Below are 22272 nucleotides of genomic sequence, written 5' to 3' on the forward strand. Positions count from 1 at the left end.
AGCGCTCGGGAAAGTACAGTACGGCGATAAACAGTGACGTTCCCTGCCCCCCGACGTGCTCACGGTCTAGAGTTGGGGGAGACAGACATCAATACAAATAAATCAAATGACAGATAGATACATAGGTGCGGTGGGGCTGGGACCGGGAGCGGGGAGAGCAAAGGGAGCGAGTCAGGGCGACGCCGAAGGGAGGGAGAGATGAGGAACAGCGGGGGAAGTCAGGGAAGGCCTCTTGGAGGAGACGGGCCTTCAGTAAGGCTTTGAAGGGGGGGAGAGGAATGGTCTGCGGGATTTGAGGAGGGAGGGCCTTCCGGGTCAGCGGGAGGACGTGGGCCGGGGGTCGACGGCGGGACGGGCGCGAACGAGGGACCGCGAGGAGGTGAGCGGCGGCCGAGGAGCCGAGTGCGCGGGCTGGGCCGGAGATGGAGAGAAGAGAGGTGAGGCGGGAGGGGGCCGGGGGATGGGCAGCTTGGAAGCCAAGAGTGAGGAGTTTTTGTTCGATATGGAGGTAGATAGGCAACGACCGGAGATTTTCGAGGAGCGGGGGTGACATGCCCTGGATGTTTCTGTAGAAAGATGATCCGGGCAGCGGAGTGAAGTACGGACTGGACTCTAGTCCCTGTCCCCTCCTCGGCCCCGCCGTAGATTAAATGGTAGACATGGTTGTTTCCAGATGAGTGCATGTGTCAAGCGATACCTGAAGTTGGAGCCAATCCCCCTGTCTCCGCTCCACAAAGCCTCCCACCTGCGGACGCCCTAATTAATTACACTAATGATGACCGTAGTCTTTGTTAAGCGCTCACTGTGTACCGGGGTCGATTCACGTTGATACACAGTCCCTGTCCATCGTGGGGCTCACAGTCGAAGTACGAGGGAGTACAGGTATCGAATCTCCATTCGACAGTCGGGGAGACTGAGGCCCGGAAGGTGACGTGACTTTCCCAAGGCGACGCAGCAGGCAAGTAGCGGAATCGGGATTTAGGGGTTTCCGGGCCCACGCTCTTTCCACTGAGCCCTGTCTGGGATTCGCGGAGCTGGGCCCCTCCCGACACCCCCCGGCAGCCTCCCCCGTTCACCCTCTCCCCCGCCCTGGCGTGTCAGAGCGCTCTGCCCCCACGACAGCTGAGCATCCCCCAACCCCTTCACCCAGCCACCCCCCGCCCCAGCCGGGCCCCGCGGCCTCTGCGGGCGGAGAAGCTCCAAGTCAGGAGGGGAAAACGGATGGTGGAAAAGCAGCGTGAGCGGCCAGTCGCTCGGCCAGTCGCTTGCTGTGTGACCTTGGTCGAGTCACTTGACTTCTCTGTGCCTCAGTTTCCTCAGCCGTAAAACGAGGCTCCCTGTTCTCCCTCCTGCTTAGGCTGGAAGCCACAGGAGGGACAGGGAACAGTGCCCCACTTAATGAACCTGTACCTACCCCGGCGCTCGGAACAGTGTTTGGCAAATCGTAAGGGCTTAACAGAAACCATAAAAAAGCAAATCGGGCGACAAGGGGACCTTGACCGGGACTGGCCTCGGGTAGGTGAAGGAGGAATGGACCCTGCCACCTCAGTTCACCCTCCTGCCTTTCCTTCCTCACCTTCTCTCTCCGTCTCTGTCCGTCTCTGTCTCCGCCTCTCCGTCCGCCGCAGGGATGCCGGGTCCGGCGGGGCCGGTGCCGGCCGTGCCTTTCGTTGGCCGCGGCTCGGTCCCCGCCGCCGTGGTCCCCTTCTCCCTCTCCATGACGGTCATCAGCCTGAACGGGGCGGGCTTCTTGATCGACGTGGTGGACGTCGCACCCGGGTGAGGGGGCGCAGCCTCGGGGCCCCCTCCCCCACCGTCCCCACCCCCCCCAACAAGGGTCGCTGTCCTGGGGCGTCACCCTCTCCCCGATCGGGTGTCACCGTCCTCGGGTGTCCCCCGCCTCGGCTCCTTTCCACTCGTTGGTTCATTCGGTCGTATTTATTGAGCGCTTACAGTGTGCAAGGCACTGTACTAAGCGCTCGGGAGAGGACAGCAGAACAACCAACAACCAACAGACACATCTCCTGCCCACAGTGAGCTAGCTTCTGACCCCCTCACTGGTCCTGGGCACCCTAAGCATTCATTCTTTTACTCATTTATTCATTCATCCATTTATTCGGGCCACTGTCGGGGAGTCAGGGATGGAGAGGGAAGGGTGGGTGGTGATGAATTGTCCATCCCTAATCACGAACCCACGTGCTTCCTCCAAGCATGCGGATGTATCTATAATATCTGTATCTGTGGAATATATATACTATAATGTACATAGACAATATAACATATAATATAAAATCACTATATATAATAGAATTATAATATAATCGGGGAAGCAACGTGGCTCAGTGGAAAGAGGTCATGGGTTCGACTCCCGGCTCTGCCCCTTGTCAGCTGTGTGACTGTGGGCATGTCACTTCGCTTCTCTGGGCCTCAGTTACCTCATCTGTAAAATGGGGATTAACTGTGAGTCTCACGCGGGACAACCTGATGACCCTGTATCTACCCCAGCGCTTACAACAGTGCTCTGCGCGTAGTAAGCGCTTAACAAATATCGACATTATTAATAATTATTATTAATAATAATTATTATTATTATTATAACATTATTATTATTATTCTATTTATTTTGATGCTATTGTTGCCTGTCTACTTGTTCTGTTGTCCGTCTCCCCCTTCTACACTGTGAGCCCGTTGCGGGGTAGGGATTGTCTCTCTCCATTGCCCAAACTGGACTTTCCGAGTGCTTAATAGAGTGCTCTGCACACAGTAAGCGCTCAATAAATACGATTGAATTAATTAGGGAAGCAGCGTGGCGCAGTGGAAAAGAGCACGGGCTTTGGAGTCAGGGCTCATGAGTTCGAATCCCAGCTCTGCCACTTGTCAGCTGTGTGACTGTGGGCAAGTCACTTAACTTCTCTGTGCCTCAGTTCCCTCATCTGTAAAATGGGGATTAAGACTGTGAGCCCCACGTGGGACAACCTGATTCCCCTGTGTCTACCCCAGCGCTTAGAACAGTGCTCGGCACATAGTAAGCGCTTAACAAATACCAACATTATTATTATTATTATTATTAAATGAATGAATGAACGAAGCGGCCCAGGGCCACCGTCCGAGAGAGACCGCTGGGCTGGACGGACCGCGCGTCCGACCCCAACTTTCCTTTCCGTGGCTCTTGCGTACAGATATGCCGGGCTTCTCCAGGGAATCACCAGCACCTTCGGTACCATCTCGGGAATGGTTGCTCCCGCTGTCGTCGGCTTCCTCACCAGCCAGGTGAAGATTCCACGGCCCCAGTCGATCGCTCCGTCGGTGGTATTCGCTCAGTCGTATCGAGCGCTTACCGTGTGCAGAGCACTGTACTACGCGCTTGGAAAGTACAGGGCAACAACCTGGTTGTCTTATGCCGTCGAGTCGTCTCCGACCCGAGGCGACGCTAGGGACGCATCCCTCCCAGAGCGCCCCGCTCTCCATCCGCCCTCGTCCCGGTAGTGGATCCGGAGCGTTCTCTTGGTAAAAATCCGAAAGGGGTTTACCGCCGCCTCCGTCCGCGCCCGAGTCTCCGGGGCCGGGCGGTGGGCAGGGACACCTCCCCGGTGGAGAGAGACGAGACTAATTCCAGGTTGTGCCCACAGGACGCTCTGGCCGGTTGGAGGAATGTCTGCTTCCTGACGGCCGCCATCAACCTGTTCGGCCTGGTCTTCTTCGTCCCGTTTGGCGAGGCGGACGCCCGGGCCTGGGCGCGGGAGGGAGGAGAGGACGGGGTCGAGGACGGGGGGGAGGGCCGGGCCCCCTCCCGAAGCCCCGTCCCCCGGTGAGACTCCGCTCCACCCACCGGGCGCCGAGCCTCCTGACCCTCCATTTGCCCCGGTCACCCCTTGGCGACAGGGAAGGTGGCCCCGACGTGGAGCAGCAACTCGGGGATTTCGGGGGGCGTCCATACCGTGATCCCAGTTCCAGCCAGGATGTTTTCCGGGGGTGCTCCTGGGGGGGCGTTTCAGCTACCCCGTCTCCTCGGGATGGGGCAGGGGGACAGGTTCTCACCCCTCGCTTGGTGATCTCATCTATCTCGCTGCTCTCTCCCCCGCGTCCTGCCTCTGGCCCCAAATGCCCTCCCTCCTCAAATCCGACGGGCGATGACTCTCACCTGCCTTCAGAGCCTCGTCGAAGGCCCGTCTCCTCCAAGAGGCCTTCCCGGAGTAAACCCTCCTTTCCTCCTGAGGGAACTGAGGAGAAGTCAAGTGACTTGCCTGGGGGTCACACGTCAGACAGACGGCGGAGCCGGGATTAGAACCCCCGACCTCCGACTCCCGAGCCCGGGCTCTTTCCACTGAGCCACGCTGCTTCTATCTCGACCCGGGTAGTCCGAAGGACCTGGGTTCTAGTCCCGGATCTGTCGCTTGTCTGCCGTGGGACCACAGGCAAGTCACTTCACGTCTCCTCGGTTCCCTCATCTGGAAAACGGGGATGAAGACCGTGAGCCCCACGTGGGACAAGGACTGCGTCCAACCTGATAGATACGTCCACCCATTCATATGCAAAGATGGAATTTCTTCCATATTCTCTCTGATAGAGTATTAGAAAAAAACCCCTTCCGGTTGAACCAGCTTTTTGGGGGGAGAAAGAAAACTAAGCAAATATCAACGGAACTCTAGATTTGTTGTGCTCTCATTCCCAGTATTAAGATTGCCAATGGAGAGCTTTACTGCTCTTTATTTTACTCCACTCAAGAACAGTGCCCATAGTAAGCACTTGATGAGTACGCTGCTATTATTATTGATCCGATGGCACAATTATGTTTATGATTAATAATAATAAAATACCATTTACTACTATTACCAATGCTTCTACTTCAGGGGCCGGCTTCTGGGGGAGGTAGGGATTTGGGGCCCTCGGGGGATGTGGGGGCTTTTAGCTGAGACTGGGGCTTTGGAAAGGGGGCAGAGGGCAGGGGGCGTCCATAGCGATGGTGGAACTTGTCTCTCTCTTCTTCCCGACGTTGGATCGACGTCATTTTCCGCTCCCCACTCCTTCGCTGCCTCACATCCAAGTACCCCTTGCAGTTGACCCCCCCCTCCCTCCCTCCTCCCAAGCCGTGGTGCCGTCTCCTCTGCTTCCTGCCTCGATTTCCCCTCACTAGCGAGGGGCCGGTCTCTCAGGCCGGAGAAGAAGATGCCAAACTGGGGAAGAGGCCCCGTTTTGGCGTCAAATCTACGGCCGGCAACGGAAATCGACATCATCGGGGGTTGGAGAAGCGGCACGGCCTAGTGGCTAGAGCCCGGGCCTGGGAGTCAAAAGGACCTGGGTTCTAATCCCCTCCTCCGCCACCTGTCTGCTGCCTGATCTTGGGCAAGTCACTTGGCTTCTCCGGCCCTCAGTTCCTTCATCTGTAAAATGGGGATTAAGAGAGTGAGCCCCAGGTGGGTCAGGGACTGTGTCCAACCTGATTAGCTTGCCTGATTAACCCCAGCGCTTAGAACAGTGCTCGACACTTAGTAAGGGCTTAACGGCTACCGTCGTTATTATTATCATCGATCATTGAGCACTCGCTGGGTGCAGAGCGCTGTACTAAGCCCTTGGGAGAGGACAACAGAAGAGAGTCGGTAGACACGTTCCCTGCCCACGGTGCTCTACGGCCAGGAAAGGACATGAAAAGCAAGCGTCGGAGAGTCGAACCGAGCCATCGTGGTGGCGCGGGAGATTGCTGGGGGCGGGGGGAGACGGCTGGTTTGCAAAGAGGTGCGGGATGAGGAATTGGCGGCTACAAGGTGCCTGGAGGCGGGGGTGAGGGGAGAGAAGAGGAGGGCTCCACGGAGGAGGTGAGATCCTAGCCGCGTTTTAAAAGAGGGAGGACCTATAGTTGGAAGAGGACGTGAAAAGAAATTCCCGGTGTGGAGAGATAACATAAATGCACTGCATCCTAGATGGTTGCTTAGCCCCTTTCAGACAGTACTGAGCGCTTACTGTGTGCAGAGCACTAGTACTCAGGGCTTGGGAGAGGACAATAGAGCTAGTAGACCCATTCCCTGCCCACGGTGAGAGGGAAGTGACAGACATTAATATAAATAATTTATAATATAAATGAATAAATTAGTGGAAAGGGCAGGGGCCTGGGAGTCGGAGGACCTGGGTTCGGATCCCTGCTCTGTCATTTGCCTGCTGGGTGAGCTTGGGCAAGTCCCAACTTTTCTGAACCTCAGTGTCTTCAGCTGTTATCCGGAAAAAAAAAAAAAAAACCGTGAAAAAATGAAAAAAAAATGGGAATAAAGTGAAGTACCTGTTCTCCCTCCCCCTTAGATTAGGAGCTCCGTGTGGGACAGGGACTGTAACCAACCTGATTATCTTGCATCTATCCCGGTGCTTGCCTACAGTAAATCCCACAGTTATTTAGAGAAGCAGCGTGGCTCAGTGGAAAGAGCCCGGGCTCGGGAGTCAGATGTCATGGGTTCGAATCCCAGGTCTGCCACTTGGCAGCTGTGTGACTGTGGGCGAGTCACTTTACTTCTCTGTGCCTCAGTTACCTCATCTGTAAAATGGGGATTAACTGTGAGCCTCATGTGGGGCAGACATCAATATAAACCAACAGGCATCAATATAAATAAATAAAATGACAGACATATACATCAGGGCTGTGGGGCGGGGAGGGGGTGTTGATTAGTACTGTCGATGACTGAGAAGCCACGTGGCTTAGTGGAAAGAGCACAGAGGTCGTGGGTTCTAATCCGGACTCGGCCACTGGGCCGCTGTGTGACCTCAGGCGAGTCGCTTCACTTCCCTGGGCCTCGGTTCCCTCATCTTTAAAATGGAGATTAAGTCTGTGAGCCCCCCCGTGGGGCAACCTGATGACCCTGTATCTACGCCAGCGCTTAGAACAGTGCTTGGCACAGAGCGAGCGCTTAACAAATACCATCATTATTATTAATGCCGTCCCCCTGTATTTTCATACTTTCACGTTGGTTTCCCCATCTAGCCTAGAAACTCCTAATGGGCAGGGAACGTGTCTGCCTCTGCAAACAGTAAATGCTCTATAAAACTATCATTGATTGATTGATTGATTGCAAGTGTTTCCCCGGGAGCTGGGGAGCATGGCCTGGGCCCCGGCACCTGGTGATTGGCTGCGGAAACGCTAGCCGGGCGGAGTGAGGCGGGGATAAAAGGAGGGAGCCGAGGAGGGCTTGGGGTTGCTGATCATCCTGTGAGCTTGACCACTGAGGTAGCCACTGGCTAGAAGTCCTTTGGGGGTGGAGGGAGGAAGTGGTCTTATTGGGGGGGGGTCTTACCCCTGGAGGGGAAGCTGTTTTTGTTTAAGGATCGGCTTCTTGTTTTGCAGGCAGTCATTTGTATTTATTAAGCACTTACTATGTGCTGAGTGCACTTGGGAGAGTCCGTTAGAACAGGCACCTTTCCGGCCCACACGAGTTCACAGTGTAGAGGGGGATACAGATGTTAATATAATTGCAGTCTTCCCCTCCTTCAGCCTTGGCCATCTTATTCCCTCCCCTCCGCTGGGATCTCTTTAAGTCTTCTTTACGGTGTTTGTCGAGCGTTTACTATGTGCCGAACACTGGGGTAGATGCAAGCTCATCAGGCTGGACGCAGTCCACGTCCCACTTGGGGCTCACGGCTACAAGCCCCATTTTAGAGTGGAGGGAAGTGAGGCCCAGGGAAGTGACTGGCCCAAGGTCACACGGTGGACAAGTGGAGGAGCTAGGATTGGAACCCAGGTGTTTTGGGCTACCGGGCCTGTGCTCTACCCACCAGCCCACGCTGCTTCTCTGCTTTCCACCCTCTCCCCGCTTCTTTTATCCATTCAGTCGTATTTGTTGAGCGCTTACTGTGTGTAGAGCACTCTGTTAAGAGCTTGGAAAGTAGAATTCGCAATGGAATTGTTGTTCTCTGGGTCCCCCAGCCTAGTGGTCCCCAAAGTCCCCACCCCTCGCCTCCGCGGCCCCTCCGGAAGCTTCGCTAACCCGTGCGAAGCCCCTGACGGACTTCCTCTCCTCCCTCGCAGCCGGGGCCATGGGGAAGGAGAAAACCCACATCAACATCGTGGTCATCGGCCACGTGGACTCGGGCAAGTCCACCACCACCGGCCACCTCATCTACAAATGCGGAGGCATCGACAAGCGGACGATCGAGAAGTTTGAGAAGGAGGCGGCCGAGGTGAGCGGTTTCTCCCTCCCTCCGTCCCCCTCCACCCCTCATCCTGGCCGCCCCCATCGCCCGCCACGGCTCACTCTCCCGTCCGGGACTGGAAGCAGGGGGGAGTCTAGGGAGAGGCCTCCACGGGGACCGGGAGCTCGAGGAAGCGGTGTGAGCCCGTTGTTGGGTAGGGATTGTCTCTATCTGTTGCCGAACTGTACTTTCCAAGTGCTTAATACAGTGCCCTGCGCACAGTAAGGGCTCAATAAATAGGAGTGAATGAATGTGTTCGTGTGTGTCTCCCTCTAGATAGGCAAAGCCTCCTTCAGGTACACCTAGGTGCTGGACAATCTGTTGGACTGGGCCAGAGAGCAGCGGGGAGTCTTAGAAAGAGTCTCTCCGGGCACTGTGAGCTTGAGCAAGCAGCGTGTATTGTGTTGTGAGGTGCGGTTGTGTGTCCATCTGGATGGGCTGAGCCACTTTCAAAGACTCCCGGGTGCTGGACAAACTAAAGGCCTGGGACGGGGACCGGGGGGGAGTCTAGGAAGAGGCCTCCCCGGGCAATGCGAGTCTGTCGACTGTGTGTGCGTATCCTGTGTCCGTCCACCCAGATGGGCAAAGGCTCCTTCAAGTACGCCTGGGTGCTGGACAAACTGAAGGCAGAGCGAGAGCGAGGCATCACCATTGACATCTCCCTGTGGAAGTTCGAGACGGTCAAATACTACATCACCATTATAGACGCCCCCGGCCACCGGGATTTCATCAAGAACATGATCACCGGCACCTCCCAGGTAGCCCTTCCCCACCCACCCCCCAGCCCCCGGGCGATGGCTTCCACGTGCCCAGCCTGGGGTCGGACCCGGGTCGTCCAAATCGTCTCATGGATCGAGTTCGGTGGGAACAAGACGAAGAGATAGTGAGTAGCCTGTCCGTCTCTCTCAGAAGGGGAACTAAAGCCCAGAGCAGCAGTAATAATGGGAGTCCAAAGGACCTGGGTTGATAATAATAATAATAATAATGGTATTTAAGCACTTACTGTGTGCCAGGCACAGTACAAGCACTGGGCTGGACACAAGCAAATCGGGTTGGACACAGTCCTTGTCCCACATAAGGCTCCCAAGCGCTTAGTACAGTACTCTGCACACAATAAGCACTCAAATACGATTGAACGAATTCCCCATTTTACAGGTGAGGTAACTGAGGCACAGAGGAAAGGAAGTGACTTGCCTAAGGTCACACAGCAGACAAGTGGCGGAGCTGGAATTAGAACCCATAACCTTCTGACTCTCAGGCCCGGGCTCGATCCGCTACACCACGCTGCTTCTCGATCCCGGCTCTGCCGCTTGTTTGCTGCGTGACCTTGGGCAAAGGCACTTCGCTTCTCTGGGCCTCAGTTCCCTCCTCTGGAAAGTAGGGATTGAGACTGAGCCCCAGGTGGGACAGGGCCTGTCTCCAACCCGATTATCTTATATCTACCCCTGAACTTAAAACAATAGCTGCCATATAGTAAGCACTTAAATACTATTAATATTATGATGGTATTTAAGCACCTACTATGTGCCAAGCACCGTTCTAAGTACTGGGGGAGATGCAAGGTTATCAGGTCGTCCCAGGTGGGGCTCATAGTCTTAATCCCCATTTTACAGATGAGGTAACTGAAGCCCAGTCAAGTGATTTGCCCCAAGTCCCACAGCTGGGATTAGAACCCACGACCTCTGACTCCCAAGCCCGGGCTCCTTCCACTAAGCCACGCTGCTTCTCTGATTAGCATTATTTAAGTACTTATGTGCCGAGCACTGTACTAAGTACTGGGGCAGGGCCAAGATAGCCAAGTCCCTCATGAGGCTCACAGTCCAAGTAGGAGGGAGAGCAGGTATTGAATCCCCGTTCTGTGGATGAGGAAACTGAGGCACAGAGACGTTAAGCTCGCTGTTGGCGGGGAATGTCTGCAAATCCTGTTGCACTGTAATCTCCCAAGCACTTAGTACGGGGCTCTGCACAGAGTAAGAACTTGATAAATACCACTGATTGAAGGGATTTGTCCAAGGTAACCCAGCAGACAAGTAGAAGCTGGGATTAGAATCCAGATCCTCTGATTTCAGATTATTTCTCTCTCCACTAAACCACACTGCTTCCCAAAGCAGGAAAGTGACTTGTCCAAGGTCTCCGTGCAGTGGCAGAGCTGGGGAGAAGCAGCACGGCCTAGCGGAGAGACCACAGGTCTGGAAGTCGGAAGGACTTGGGTTTTAATCCTGGCTCTGCCACTCGTCTGCTGTGTGACCCTGGGCAAGTCGCTTCACTTTTCTGGGCCTCGGTTACCTCATCTGGAAACCGAGGATTCAGACCGTGTGGGTACGTGAGTCCCCTCCAGACTGTAGGAGCGGCGTGGCTCAGTGGAAAGAGCCCGGGCTTGGGAGTCAGAGGTCATGGGTTCGAATCCCAGGTCTGCCATTTGGCAGCTGTGGGACCTTGGGCAAGTCACTTAACTTCTCTGGGCCTCAGTTCCCTTATCTGTAAAATGGGGATTAAGACTGTGAGCCTCAGGTGGGACAACCTGATCCCCCTGTATCTACCCCAGCGCTTAGAACAGTGCTCTGCACATAGTAAGCACTTAACAAATACCAACATTATTATTATTATTATTAAACTCACTGTGGGCAGGGAATATGTCGGCTCATTGTTATATTGTCCTCTCCCAACCGCTCAGTACAGAGTAAGCGATGGGATGAACGAATGTGGGGGAGGGGCTGTGTCCAACCTGATTCACTTGTATCTGTCCCAGCACTTAGTCACAGTGCCTAGCGCACAGTAAGTACTTAACAAATACCACAGGGGGCAAAAATTAAAAGCTGGGACCATAATCCAGATCATCCGACTTCCAGTCCAGTGCTCTTTCCACTGGGCCATACTGCCTCTGTTCCGGGGGCTGGGGGAAGCTGTACCCGTTCCCATCGGTGCTGGGGGGGGGAGTGGGAGAGGATTTCCCCTCTCCCCACCACGGTTCGGCCACCCAAATGAGGTCCTCCCCGTCCTCCCCGTCCTCCCCGTCCTCCCCGTCCTCCCCGTCCTCCCCGTCCTCCCCGTCCTCCCCAGGCGGACTGTGCCGTGCTGATCGTGGCGGGCGGCGTGGGCGAGTTTGAAGCCGGCATCTCGAAGAACGGGCAGACGAGGGAGCACGCCCTCCTGGCCTACACCCTGGGCGTGAAGCAGCTCATCGTCGGCGTCAACAAGATGGACTCCACCGAGCCCCCCTACAGCGCCCAGCGCTTCCAGGAGATCACCAAGGAAGTCAGCGCCTACATCAAGAAGGTCGGCTACAACCCCGCCGGCGTGGCCTTCGTGCCCATCTCCGGCTGGCACGGGGACAACATGCTGGAGGCCAGTGGCAAAGTAAGGGCGAGGGGCCACGTCCCCTCAGCGGTAGGACTAATGATGATGATGGAATTAATAATAGTAATGATAATGGTGGTATTTAAGTCCTTACTATGTACAAAGCACCGGGCGGATACAAGGTGATCGGGATGTCCCACGAGAGGCTCACGGCCTTCATCCCCATTTTACAGAGGAAGGAACTGAGGCACAGAGAAGTGACTCCCCAAAGTCACACAGCTGACAAGCGGCGGGGCCGGGATTAGAACCCATGCCCTCTGACTCCCAAGCCCGGGCTCTTTCCACTGAGCCAGGCGGCTTCTCTGTATTCATTAAGAACTCACCTAATTCTGTTGTACAGTACTCCCCCAAGCACTTAGATCAGTGCTCCGCATGGAGTAAGCGCTCAATAAATACCACCGATTGATATGTCGAGTACTGTTCTAAGCGCTTGTGGGGGGGGGATACCAGATAATCAGGGCAGTCCACGTCCCACGTGGGGCTCCTACGTCACCTCGCTTCTCTCCTTCTGCCACCCAGCCCGCGCGCTCAGCTCGTCTTCTCGCTGGGCCGCAACTCTGCCCGTCGCGCCGCCAACCCCGGGCTTGGAACGCCCTCCCTTCTCCAATCTGTCAGACGATGACTCTCCCCACCCTTCAAAGCCTTATCCCATCTTCTCCAAGAGGCCTTCCCAGACTAACCGCCCCCCGCTTCCTCCTCTCCCACTCCCTTCCGTTTCATCCCGACATGCTCCCCTTGCTCTCCCCGGCCCCGCAGCACCGAGTTATCGATCTGTAATTTTATTTGTATTGATATCCGTCTCCCCCAACCTTTAAACTGTGAGCTCCTTAGGGGCAGGCAGTGTCACTATTTATCGTTGTACTTTCGCAAGGGTTTAGTACAGTGCTCTGCACGGAGTATGATTGAATGAATGCTCCGCACGCTCTAAGCACTCCAGTTCATTCAATCGTACTTCGTTCATCAAATTCGAGGACTTACGGTGTGCAGAGCACGGTCCTAAGCGCTTGGGAGAGGACACTAGGACGACAAACGGACACATTCCCTGCCCACAGGGAGCTGACAGCCTCGAGGTCGATTAAATAGGATTGACCGGGGCGGGCGGAGGGCGGAATACATAGCGAGGAAGTGAATCCCCCTCTCTTGGAAGCTCACTGCAAGGGGGTCGACATCCCTCCCCTCTGGCCCGCAGATGCCGTGGTTCAAGGGCTGGAAGATCACCCGGAAGGAAGGGAACGCGGCGGGCACCACCCTCATGGAAGCCCTGGACTCCATCCTCCCGCCATCCCGGCCCACGGACAAGCCGCTGCGACTCCCGCTGCAGGACGTCTACAAGATCGGGGGTGGGTGAGGCGGGGCGGGGGGGGCCCTCCCGAGGAGACCGGTGGCCGGCGAGAAGTGCTCACTGTGTGCCAAGCGCTGTTTCGAGCCCTGGGGGAGACGCAAGATGGGCGGCCCGATGGGACTCGGTCTGGTGGGGAGGACAGGTGGCGAATCCCCATTTTACAGTGGGAAACTGAGGCCCGGAGAACTTAAGGGACTTGCCCGAGTTCACCCGGCAAGGAAGTGAGGCTACCGGGGTGACGGTGGTGTGGTGGAGAGAGTCTGAAGGACCTGGGTTCTAATCGCGGCTCCGTCGCTTGTCTGCTGTGTGACTCGGGTAAGTCACTTCTCTGTGCCTCGGTTTCCTCATCGCAAAACAAGGATCAAGACCGAGCCCCACGTGGGACGGGGACTGCGTCCATATCGATCCGCCCGTATCCACCCCAGCGATTAGAACGATGCCTGGCGCTCAGCAGGCACGTAGCAAATACTGGAATTATTACTGTCTGAACCCCTTCCCCCCCCCCCCCACTTCGCAATCAGGCATCGGCACCGTGCCCGTGGGCCGGGTGGAGACCGGCTTCCTGAAGCCGGGCATGGTGGTGACCTTCGCCCCCTGCAACGTGACCACGGAGGTGAAGTCGGTGGAGATGCACCACGAGGCCCTGGCCGAGGCGCTGCCCGGGGACAACGTGGGCTTCAACGTGAAGAACGTGTCGGTGAAGGACATCCGCCGCGGGAACGTGGCCGGGGACAGCAGGAACGACCCCCCCATGGAGGCGGGCAGCTTCACCGCCCAGGTGACGGGATTCGCTGGAGGGGATTCGCGCCCGCCGCCCGCCCCTCTGCCGGGAGCCTATTGTCCAAAGGACCCGTCAATCGGTGGCAGCTACTGAGGGCAGTAATAATGGTACTTATTAAGCACTTACCATGTGCCAAGCTCTGTTCTAAGCGCCGAGGTAGAGGCAGGGTGATTAGGTCGTCCCGCGTGGGGCTCCCGGTCTTAATCCCCATTTTACAGATGAGGTAAATGAGGCACAGAGAAGTGAAGTCACTCGTCCAAAGTCACGCAGCTGATAAGTGGCAGAGCTGGGATTCGAACCCATGACCACCGACTCCCAAGCCCGAGCTCTTTCCACTGAGCCACGCTGCTTCTCTACGCGCTCTTCTAAGCCCTAGGGAAAATCACCGTAATAACAATAGAGTTGGTAGGCGAGCTCCCTGCCCACAACGAGCTGACGGTCTAGAGGCAACCGTGTTGGAGGGTGAGGCCCTTGAGGGTAGGGACCGTGTCCCTCTTAGCTCCGTCGGGCCCCTCCGAGCGTTCAGCAGAGCGCTCGGCACAGAGTAGGTCGATCGGCGTCATGTTTATTGAGCGCTTACTGTGTTCGGAGAACCCAACTAAGCGCTTGGGAATCTGCAAGTCTGACAGAGTTGGTAGACGCGATCCCCGCCCACAGGCAGTTTACCGTCTACGGGGGAGAGAGAGAAAATAGAATAGGGATGGGGAGAAGCAGCGTAGCCTAGTGGATAGAGCCCGGTCCTGGGAGGCAGAAGGACCCAGGTTCCAATCCCGGCTCTGCCACTCGTCCGCTGTGAGACCCTGGGCGAGTCACTAGAGGAGCGGCGTGGCTTTAATTCGATAGTATTTACTGAGTGCTTACTACGTACTAAGCGCTTGGAATGTACAACTCGGCAACAGACAGACGATCCCTGCCCACCGACGGGCTCGCAGTCTAGCTTTAACGGCTAGAGCCCGGGCCTGGGAGGCGGAAGGACTTGGGTTCCAATCCCCGCTCCGCCACACGTCCGCTGTGGGACCTCGGGCAAGTCACTCCGCTTCTCTGGGCCTCGGTTTACCTCTTCTGTAAAACGGGGATTAAGGGGGTGAGCCCCACGTGGGACAGGGACTGGGTTTAACCTGATTAACTTGCGTCTACACCAGCGCTTAGAAGGGAAAAGGGCACCCAGTAAGGGCTCAACGAGTACTATAATTATCGTTACTTCGCCTCCCCGAGTGCCTTCTGGCGCGAAGCGCTGAACGGAGCACCTGCGGGGGGGGGTCCTCGCCACCCCCACCCTCCCCTCAACCCAGGTGATCATCCTGAACCACCCGGGCCGCATCGCCGCCGGCTACTCGCCGGTGCTGGACTGCCACACGGCCCACATCGCCTGCAAGTTCGCCGAGCTCCGCGAGAAGATCGACCGGCGCTCGGGCAAGAAGCTGGAGGACAACCCGCAGGCCCTCAAGTCCGGCGACGCCGCCATCGTGCAGATGATCCCCGGGAAGCCCATGTGCGTGGAGAGCTTCTCCCAGTACCCGCCTCTAGGTGAGGGCGCCGCTCGGCAGGGGACGCCCGGCCGCGGCGGGGCCGGGCCCGGTGCGGGGGCTCGGGGAGGACCATCCCTTCTCCCCTGTCCCCGGCCCTCCCTCCGCAGGCCGCTTCGCGGTGCGCGACATGAGGCAGACGGTGGCGGTCGGCGTCATCAAGGCCGTGGAGAAGAAGGCCGCCGCCGGCGGCAGAGTCACCAAATCGGCCGTGAAGGCTAGCAAGAAGTGAGCGGGGCGGCCGGGCCCCGCAACCGCCTGCGAGACCCGGAGTTGGCGGACCCCCCGCCTCCCATCCCATCCCCGCCCCGACCGTATCCGGGCGGAAACGCGAATAAACCTGCAGCCCTTCGGCCACCTATACGCTGCCTTCTGACCCGTGTCGGGGGGAGGAGGATCAGGCTTCAGGGGTCAGGGCGGGAGCGGGGAGGGAACCGGCTTTGGAGGAGGGTGGCGTGAGGCCCGGTCAGTGATCGGAACCCCCGGGTAGTCATTGCCCCGAGGTTCCAAACGGGCAGTTGGCCGGGAGGGGGGCGGCTCCCGGGCTGAACCGGGGCACCTACGGCGAAGACCTCCCACCCAAGGTGAGCACCCCCGGCCCCGGCCAAAGGAGGGAGTGGGACTTCACACCTCCTCTTCCCTGAAGCCCGGCTTCGGGCTCCGAGCCCTCCTGGGGCCCGGGGAGGGCGGGCAACAGCAAGGCCCGCTTAGCTCGGCCCCTCTTGGTGGTTGGGATGGGAGAACTGCTGTCTTGGTGGGGGGTAAGGGGGACCCCTCTACTCCCAGAAGCCTAGGGTGGTACTTGAGCCTGCTGCTGCTGCTCTTCCCCGCTCTCCCAGGCCCGGCTCCTGCCAACCACCCGCACAGCCCACCACCCGCCCACCCATCTCCCCCCACCCCCCTCTCCGGGCTCCAGCGGACAGGGCGCTGCCCGATGCTGGGAGACGGCCCCGCTCTGGGGAACGGCCCCCCGGGGGCCCAGGAGGGCCGAGGCCGCGGCCGGCGGGGCCGGAAGCCCCAGGATGGGATGGGCGTCCGCGGCCCGGCCTCCGACCCCCCGTCGCTGGAAGAAGGCGGCACGTTGACCTCCGGTGGGAGCGGAGCCCGGGCCCCTCGACCCCAGATCACCGCTTCGCCCCAGGGTCCGGGCTGCGCCCTGGGCACCGGCGGTTCGCCAGCAGACAGCCGCAGCAGGGCAGGTAGGTCCGCTGCCCGGCCAGCTCGGAAGCGGCTGCCCGGGGTGGGGGCCGCTGGGAGGGGACAGGACTCTTCACACTGCCAGCGAAGGGCTTGGTGGGGGGTGGTCCTTCCCCAGGACCGGCACTATGGAGGAGGGGGAGGCCTCCTGTCGGCCAACGGGCCCCCTGGCAGGAGGCCTGGGGGCTGGGAACAGGCAGGCAGAGGGGAGGGTCTCCATCCCTCCCGTGTCTTCCCCCCTCCCCCCCAGGCCTGCTACGCCAGGTCTTCTGGCGGCTGAGGGGCGGTGGGCGGCAGGCAGCCCCCAGTGCCGGCGAGGCGGGCCGCTCCTGGACCGGCGGGGACCCCCCGGACCCCGGAGACCTGGTCCTCGGCCTCGTGCGCCATCTGGTCAGCTTCCTGAGGTCCTGTCCGACGCGGACCAGCTTCCACGGCCTGAGGGAGCCCTGGGCCGCCAGCGCCCAGGAGTTTGAGAGGGTGAGTGGGGCTGGGGGGCTCCCCGGGGGGAGGCTCCAGCCGGCCCAGGCCAAGGGTGGGGCTAAATCTGCGGCCAGACCATCACCTCAGACCTGGGGTATCCCCTACCTCCCTCCCTCCCCGCAAACGGCGGGAAAAGAAGTCACTCGGCCCTTCCGTATTGCCAAGTTCTCCCTGTCCTCTTCCCTCCCTCCTCCCCCTCCTCACACACACCACCTCGGCCCGTCCTGGGGCTCATCCACCTTCCGCCGGGAACGTTTATGGAGCGTCCACTGGATGTGCTGCACCGTACTAATCTCTGCAGGGAAAGAGAATGAAGAAGTGACCCATTCCCGCTGCAAAAAGGAGCTTACGCTCTAATGCGGAGGGGGTGGGGGGGAGTATAGTGAACGTGAAAATACTTCCAACCGGAGTGGAGCGCTGCCGTAAGGCTGTCCTGGCCCCCGACCCTGGGCATGCCCCTCCCCTGCCATCTCAGTGAGGGCAGGACTCCCTCTTCACCCCCCACCCCCCATCTTCCTCCTCCTCCTCCACCATCACCAACACACCTCCGCCGTGGAAGAGCCTCCTGCTGATTATTGTCCGTCTCCCCCTCTAGATTGTGACCTCGTTGGGGGCGGGAAAGTATCCGTTATGTTGTACGCTCCCAAGAGCTTAGCACAGGGCTTTGCACACAGTAAGCACTCCATAAACCCGAATGAATGAAGGAATGAACGCCCAACACCCTCACTCGGTCAGTTGCATTTGAGCGCTTACTGCGTACGGCACACTCTACTAAGCTCCCTCCCTCCCGAGGGCAGGAACGTGTCGGTTATATTGAACGCCCCAAGCGCTTAGTAGAGCGCTTTGCACACGGTAAGCGGGAGTGAACGAATGAATGACTGTCCCAGCTCTCGGCCACCCCAGGTCTTCCGCCCCAACGAGTTCAGCCTGCTCCTGCCCCTCCCGCTGCCGGCGGGCGCGAGCTGCGGCGAGGTGGATGGCTTCGGGGGCCTCTACCACCGCGTGGGCCTGGACCGGCCCTCGCGGACCTTCCCCTCGGCCTTCCTGCTGGACGATGAGGTGACCGTGTCCCCGGGGAGGTTCGTCCAGGAGCTGCAAGCCCTCCTGAAGCTCTACCTCCACTCCTACACTGGTGCGTCACGGGGAACCTCTCCCTCTGCAGGCTGGGGCCCGGTCGGGGGCGAGAAGGGGGCAAACGAGTCGTCCCCAAGTGCCCCTGCTCTCATTTTCAGGAAAAAGGTTGAGTCCGCGTCTCTCTTTGTTGCCGAATTGTCCATCCCAAAGGCTCAGTGCTCTGCCCACAGTAAGCTCTCAATAAATACTATTGAATGAATGAATGTTTCCCCACTCCTCGAGAACCTCCAGTGCCCATCCACCTTCTCCACATTCATTCGATCCTATTTATTGAGCGTTTATTGCGTGCAGACCAGACAGAACCTCCTCCCGGTTGGCTTTAAAGCCCTCGTCGCCCCTTCCTACCTCGCTCCTCTCCTACTACAATCCAGCCCACGCACTTTACCCCTCTAATGCCAACTTTCTCACTGTCCCTCCATCTCGTTTATCTCGCCACTAACCTCTCGCCCACCCCCCCGCCTCTGGCCTGGAACATCCTCCCTCTTCATGTCTGACGGACGATCGCTCTCCACCTTCTTCAAAGCCTTATTGGAGAGACACCTCCTCCAGGAGGCTTTCCTCTCTTCCCACTCCCTTCTGCATCACTCCCGGCCCCAGAGCACTTCTGCACCTAGCTGTAATCTATGTGCGTGTCTCTGTCCCGGACTGTAAGTTCGTGATGGGCGGAGAGTGGTCCGTTGCTGTGTTGTAATAATGATGATGTTTAAGTGCTTACTGTGGGCCAAGCACTTTTCTAAGCACTGGGGTGGATGCAAAGTAGGTTGGACACAGCCCCTGTCCCACGTGGGGCTCACGGCCTTAATCGCCGATCTGCAGAGGAGGGGATGGAGGCCCAGTGAAGTGACTTGTCCAAGATCACACGGGGCAGAGCCGGGATTAGAACCCAGATCCTTGTGACCCCCAGACCCGTGTTCTGGCCACTAAGCCCCGCTGCTTCTCCCTCAGCCCCGCTGCCCGGCTGGCAGCTGAGGCTGGACCGGAAGAAACCCAACTGCCCGGCGCTGACCCTGGGGCTGCTGGACCAGCAGCTGGCCCAGGTGTTCTCCCTCCGCCTGGTCCCGGCCCTGGACATCTCGGAGCCGGGACGCGGCGCGGGACGGCCGGTCCTGGAGGAGTGGCTGGGGGAACCCTGGTCCCGCCTGAACAAGACCCCTTACCTGGTGGCAAAGCAGGCCCCCGGACGGGAAAACAAAGGTAAAGTCTGACTTTTACCCCCACCCCCATCCTTGGCGAAAGGTCACCCGGGGAGGGACTGATACACGCCCGAGACTGACCTCACCCAGCGGTGGCTGAGGGGAAACTGAGGCATCCCTCATCACCAAGAAGCAAGACTCTCGCTGCCCTGGAGACAAATGCAGCCTAGAAAATAATTAAGGGGAATTTAAGTGTTGACTATGTGCTGAGCCCTATTCTAAGAGCTGGGGGTGATGCAAGGTGATCAGGTTGTCCCCCATGGGCTCACAGTCTTCATCCCCTTTTTACACATGAGGTACATGAGGTAACTGAAGCACAGAGAAGTGAAGTGACTTGCCCAAAGTCACACAGCTGGTGGAGCCAAGATTAGAACCCACGACCTCTGACTCCCAAACCCATGCTTTTTCCACCGAGCCGCGCTGCTGGCTTAGTAGGGCAAGAAAACTGGGACTTTGGTCCCAGTCCTGCCATTGGCCCGCTGTGTGACTCTGAATAAGTCACCTTCTCGGAGCCTCAGTCTCCTCAACTTTTTTTTTTTCTTTTTAATTGGTACTTCTTAGGCGTTTACTCTGTGCTGGCCACCATAATAAGCAGGGGAGTAGATACGAGCAAATCACGTTGGACACAGTCCATGTCCCACATGGGGCTCCCAATCTTAATCCCCATCTTATAGATGAGCCCCAAGTGGGACAACCCAATTACCTTGTATCTCCCCCAGCACTTAAAACAGTGCTTGGCGCGTAGTAAGCGTTTAACAAATACCATTACTATTATTATTATTATTAGAGCCTGGGAGCCAGAAGGACCTGAGTTCTAATCCTGGCTCTGCCACTTATCTACTACGTGACCTTGGGCCAGTTACTCAACTCTTCGGTGCCTCCGTTACCTCAGCTGTAAAATGGGGGTTGATTGTGAGCCCCACGTGGGACGGGGACTGCATCCAATCTAAATTGCCTGGGTCTAACGCAGCTCTTAGTACAGCGCCCGGCACAGAGTAAGCGCTTAAATGCCACCGAAAAAAACAACAACAAAAAAAACACCCCACTGTAGACATCTTCTGAGTCAATGCGTCCCGAAATGTCTGAGCCTCTTTCGGTTTACGATCAGATCATATTGTCTTTTATATCCATCGTTGAAACACGGAAGATGTAATAACAATTACCACAAACCCTTTGTGGTATTTGTGTGAGAGAATCTTATTTACAGACTGCTTTGTGTGGGTGGGTGGGTACACCCCAACTTTTCCAGTGGCAGCCCCTGAGGCCAGGCCAGGGGGGGACCCTGAGCCCTCAGCTGGAAGTGGGATTAGAGAAGCAGCGTGGCTCAGTGGCAAGAGCCCGGGCTTGGGAGTCGGCGATCATGGGTTCGAATCCCGGCTCCGCCACTTGTCAGCTGTGTGACTGTGGGCAAGTCACTTCACTTCTCTGGGCCTCAGTTACCTCATCTGTCAAATGGGGATTAACTGTGAGCCTCACGTGGGACGACCTGATTACCCTGCATCTCCCCCAGGGCTCGGAACAGTGCTGTGCTCATAGTAAGCGCTTAACAAATAGCACGATTGTTATTGTCGGGGGGCTCCCCTCTATTTCAGAGACCTGGCAGATTTCTTTCTTCTACCTGGAAAAGGAAATTTTGAAGAGGTACAACCACCCACAGACGGGCTGTGAGGCTGCCAGCCCGTGTTGCCAGTAAGTAGAGGAGCCGCTAAGCCTTCCTGAAGGCCCATCTCCTCCAGGAGGCCTTCCCAGATTAAGCCCCGCTTTTCCTCATCTCCCACTCCCTTCTGCATCGCCCCGATTTGCTCCCTTTGCTCTCTTCCCCGCTCCTCGCAGCGCTTATGGACATGTCTTTCCCTTTCTTTGTACTGATGTCTGACTCCCCCCTCCCTTTGGACCGTAAGCTCGTTGTGGGCGGGGAATGTTTTTTGTTATGCTGTACTTTCCCAGGCGCTCGGTAAAGTGCTCCGCACACAGTAAGTGCTCAGTAAATATGGATGAATGAATACTTGTGAAAAGCAGCGTGGCTCAGCGGAAAGAGTCCCGGCTTAGGAGGCAGAGGTCAAGGGTGCGAATCCCAGCTCTGCCACTTGGCAGCTGTGTGACTGGGGGCAAGTCACTTCACTTCTCAGTGCCTCGGTTCCCTCATCTGGAAAATGGGGATGAAGACTGTGAGCCTTACGTGGGGCAACCTGATGACCCTGTATCTACCCCAGCGCTTAGAACAGTGCTCTGCACAGAGTAAGCGCCTAACAAATACCAACATTAGTAGTAGTAGAAATGTCTGTCTGTTGTTCAACTGTACTATCCCACGCGCTTACTACTCGGTGATCTTCTCCCTGTCTCCCCTCCATCTCCGCCTCAGGAAGGACTGCCTCTGGCTGCTGAGGAGCCTCCTGGAGACCCTAAAGCAGGCCCACCCCGTGGAGCTGGCCCCGCTGGACGCCTTCCACGCCAAGACCCTGGCGCTGCACCGCTGGCGGCTGGACGCCACCCGGCCGCCCCTGGACCCCGCCGCCTGCTTCCGGCGTCTCCTCGACGACTTCGTCGGGCGCGTGGAGCAGGCCAACCTGCCCCACGCCTTCCTCCCCCGCTGCAACCTCTTCTCCCCCAAGAACTTCCCCCCGGCCAAGCTGCGCTTCCTGCTGGAGCGCCTGAGGGCCCAGAGGGAGGCCGGCCTGCCGGACCTGCGGCCCCTCCTGGCCCGGCTGGAGGAGGCCGCTCCCCCGCCGGAGCCCGTGGCCGGCTGGGGCCTGTTCCTCCTCCTCCTCGTCCTCGCCACCGCGGCCGCTTCCTTCTTCCTGTCCTTGTGAGCCCACCTGGCCCGAGCCCCAGGCCGGGGACCGCCCGCCCGACGCCTCCGACCGAAGGCGGGTAGGTTTCGTGGCCGGCGGGGTCGGTCTGGCCGGGCGGGAAGGGGGCCCCCAACCCACCCTCCCTCCCTGACCTGAAACTTGCTTTCTTCCCTACAGAGCCAAGCAGCCCCACGGATGATCGCGGGTGAGGGGCGGGAGCTGCCTCGGTCTTCCTCGCCACGATTCTGGCCGCCGGTTGCCTTTTGAAAAGGAGCCAAATAAAATGGAATTATTAAGTTGC

General features: G+C 58.0%; 3 protein-coding genes across 3 annotated transcripts; all 3 read left to right on the forward strand.

The window, feature by feature from the left end:
* The first annotated feature begins 1630 nt into the window (after positions 1-1630).
* Positions 1631-4216, forward strand: LOC114817440 (sodium-dependent phosphate transport protein 3-like). The gene is made up of 3 exons (XM_039914272.1): positions 1631-1779; positions 3180-3270; positions 3630-4216. The coding sequence occupies exons 1-3, from the start codon at positions 1631-1633 to the stop codon at positions 3810-3812; spliced, it is 423 nt and encodes a 140-aa protein (XP_039770206.1). The 3' UTR covers positions 3813-4216.
* Positions 4217-7172: 2956 nt separating this feature from the next.
* Positions 7173-15536, forward strand: LOC100681761 (elongation factor 1-alpha-like). The gene is made up of 8 exons (XM_029080207.2): positions 7173-7207; positions 8006-8157; positions 8748-8927; positions 11230-11526; positions 12716-12866; positions 13390-13646; positions 14942-15176; positions 15286-15536. The coding sequence occupies exons 2-8, from the start codon at positions 8014-8016 to the stop codon at positions 15405-15407; spliced, it is 1386 nt and encodes a 461-aa protein (XP_028936040.1). The 5' UTR covers positions 7173-7207; positions 8006-8013; the 3' UTR covers positions 15408-15536.
* Positions 15537-15659: 123 nt separating this feature from the next.
* Positions 15660-22272, forward strand: LOC103165103 (cyclic GMP-AMP synthase-like). The gene is made up of 8 exons (XM_029080208.2): positions 15660-15759; positions 16092-16374; positions 16623-16849; positions 17756-17984; positions 18932-19180; positions 20772-20868; positions 21542-22050; positions 22149-22272. The coding sequence occupies exons 2-7, from the start codon at positions 16110-16112 to the stop codon at positions 21987-21989; spliced, it is 1515 nt and encodes a 504-aa protein (XP_028936041.1). The 5' UTR covers positions 15660-15759; positions 16092-16109; the 3' UTR covers positions 21990-22050; positions 22149-22272.

Source organism: Ornithorhynchus anatinus, chromosome 16, assembly GCF_004115215.2.
Source record: "Ornithorhynchus anatinus isolate Pmale09 chromosome 16, mOrnAna1.pri.v4, whole genome shotgun sequence".
NCBI lineage: Eukaryota > Metazoa > Chordata > Mammalia > Monotremata > Ornithorhynchidae > Ornithorhynchus > Ornithorhynchus anatinus.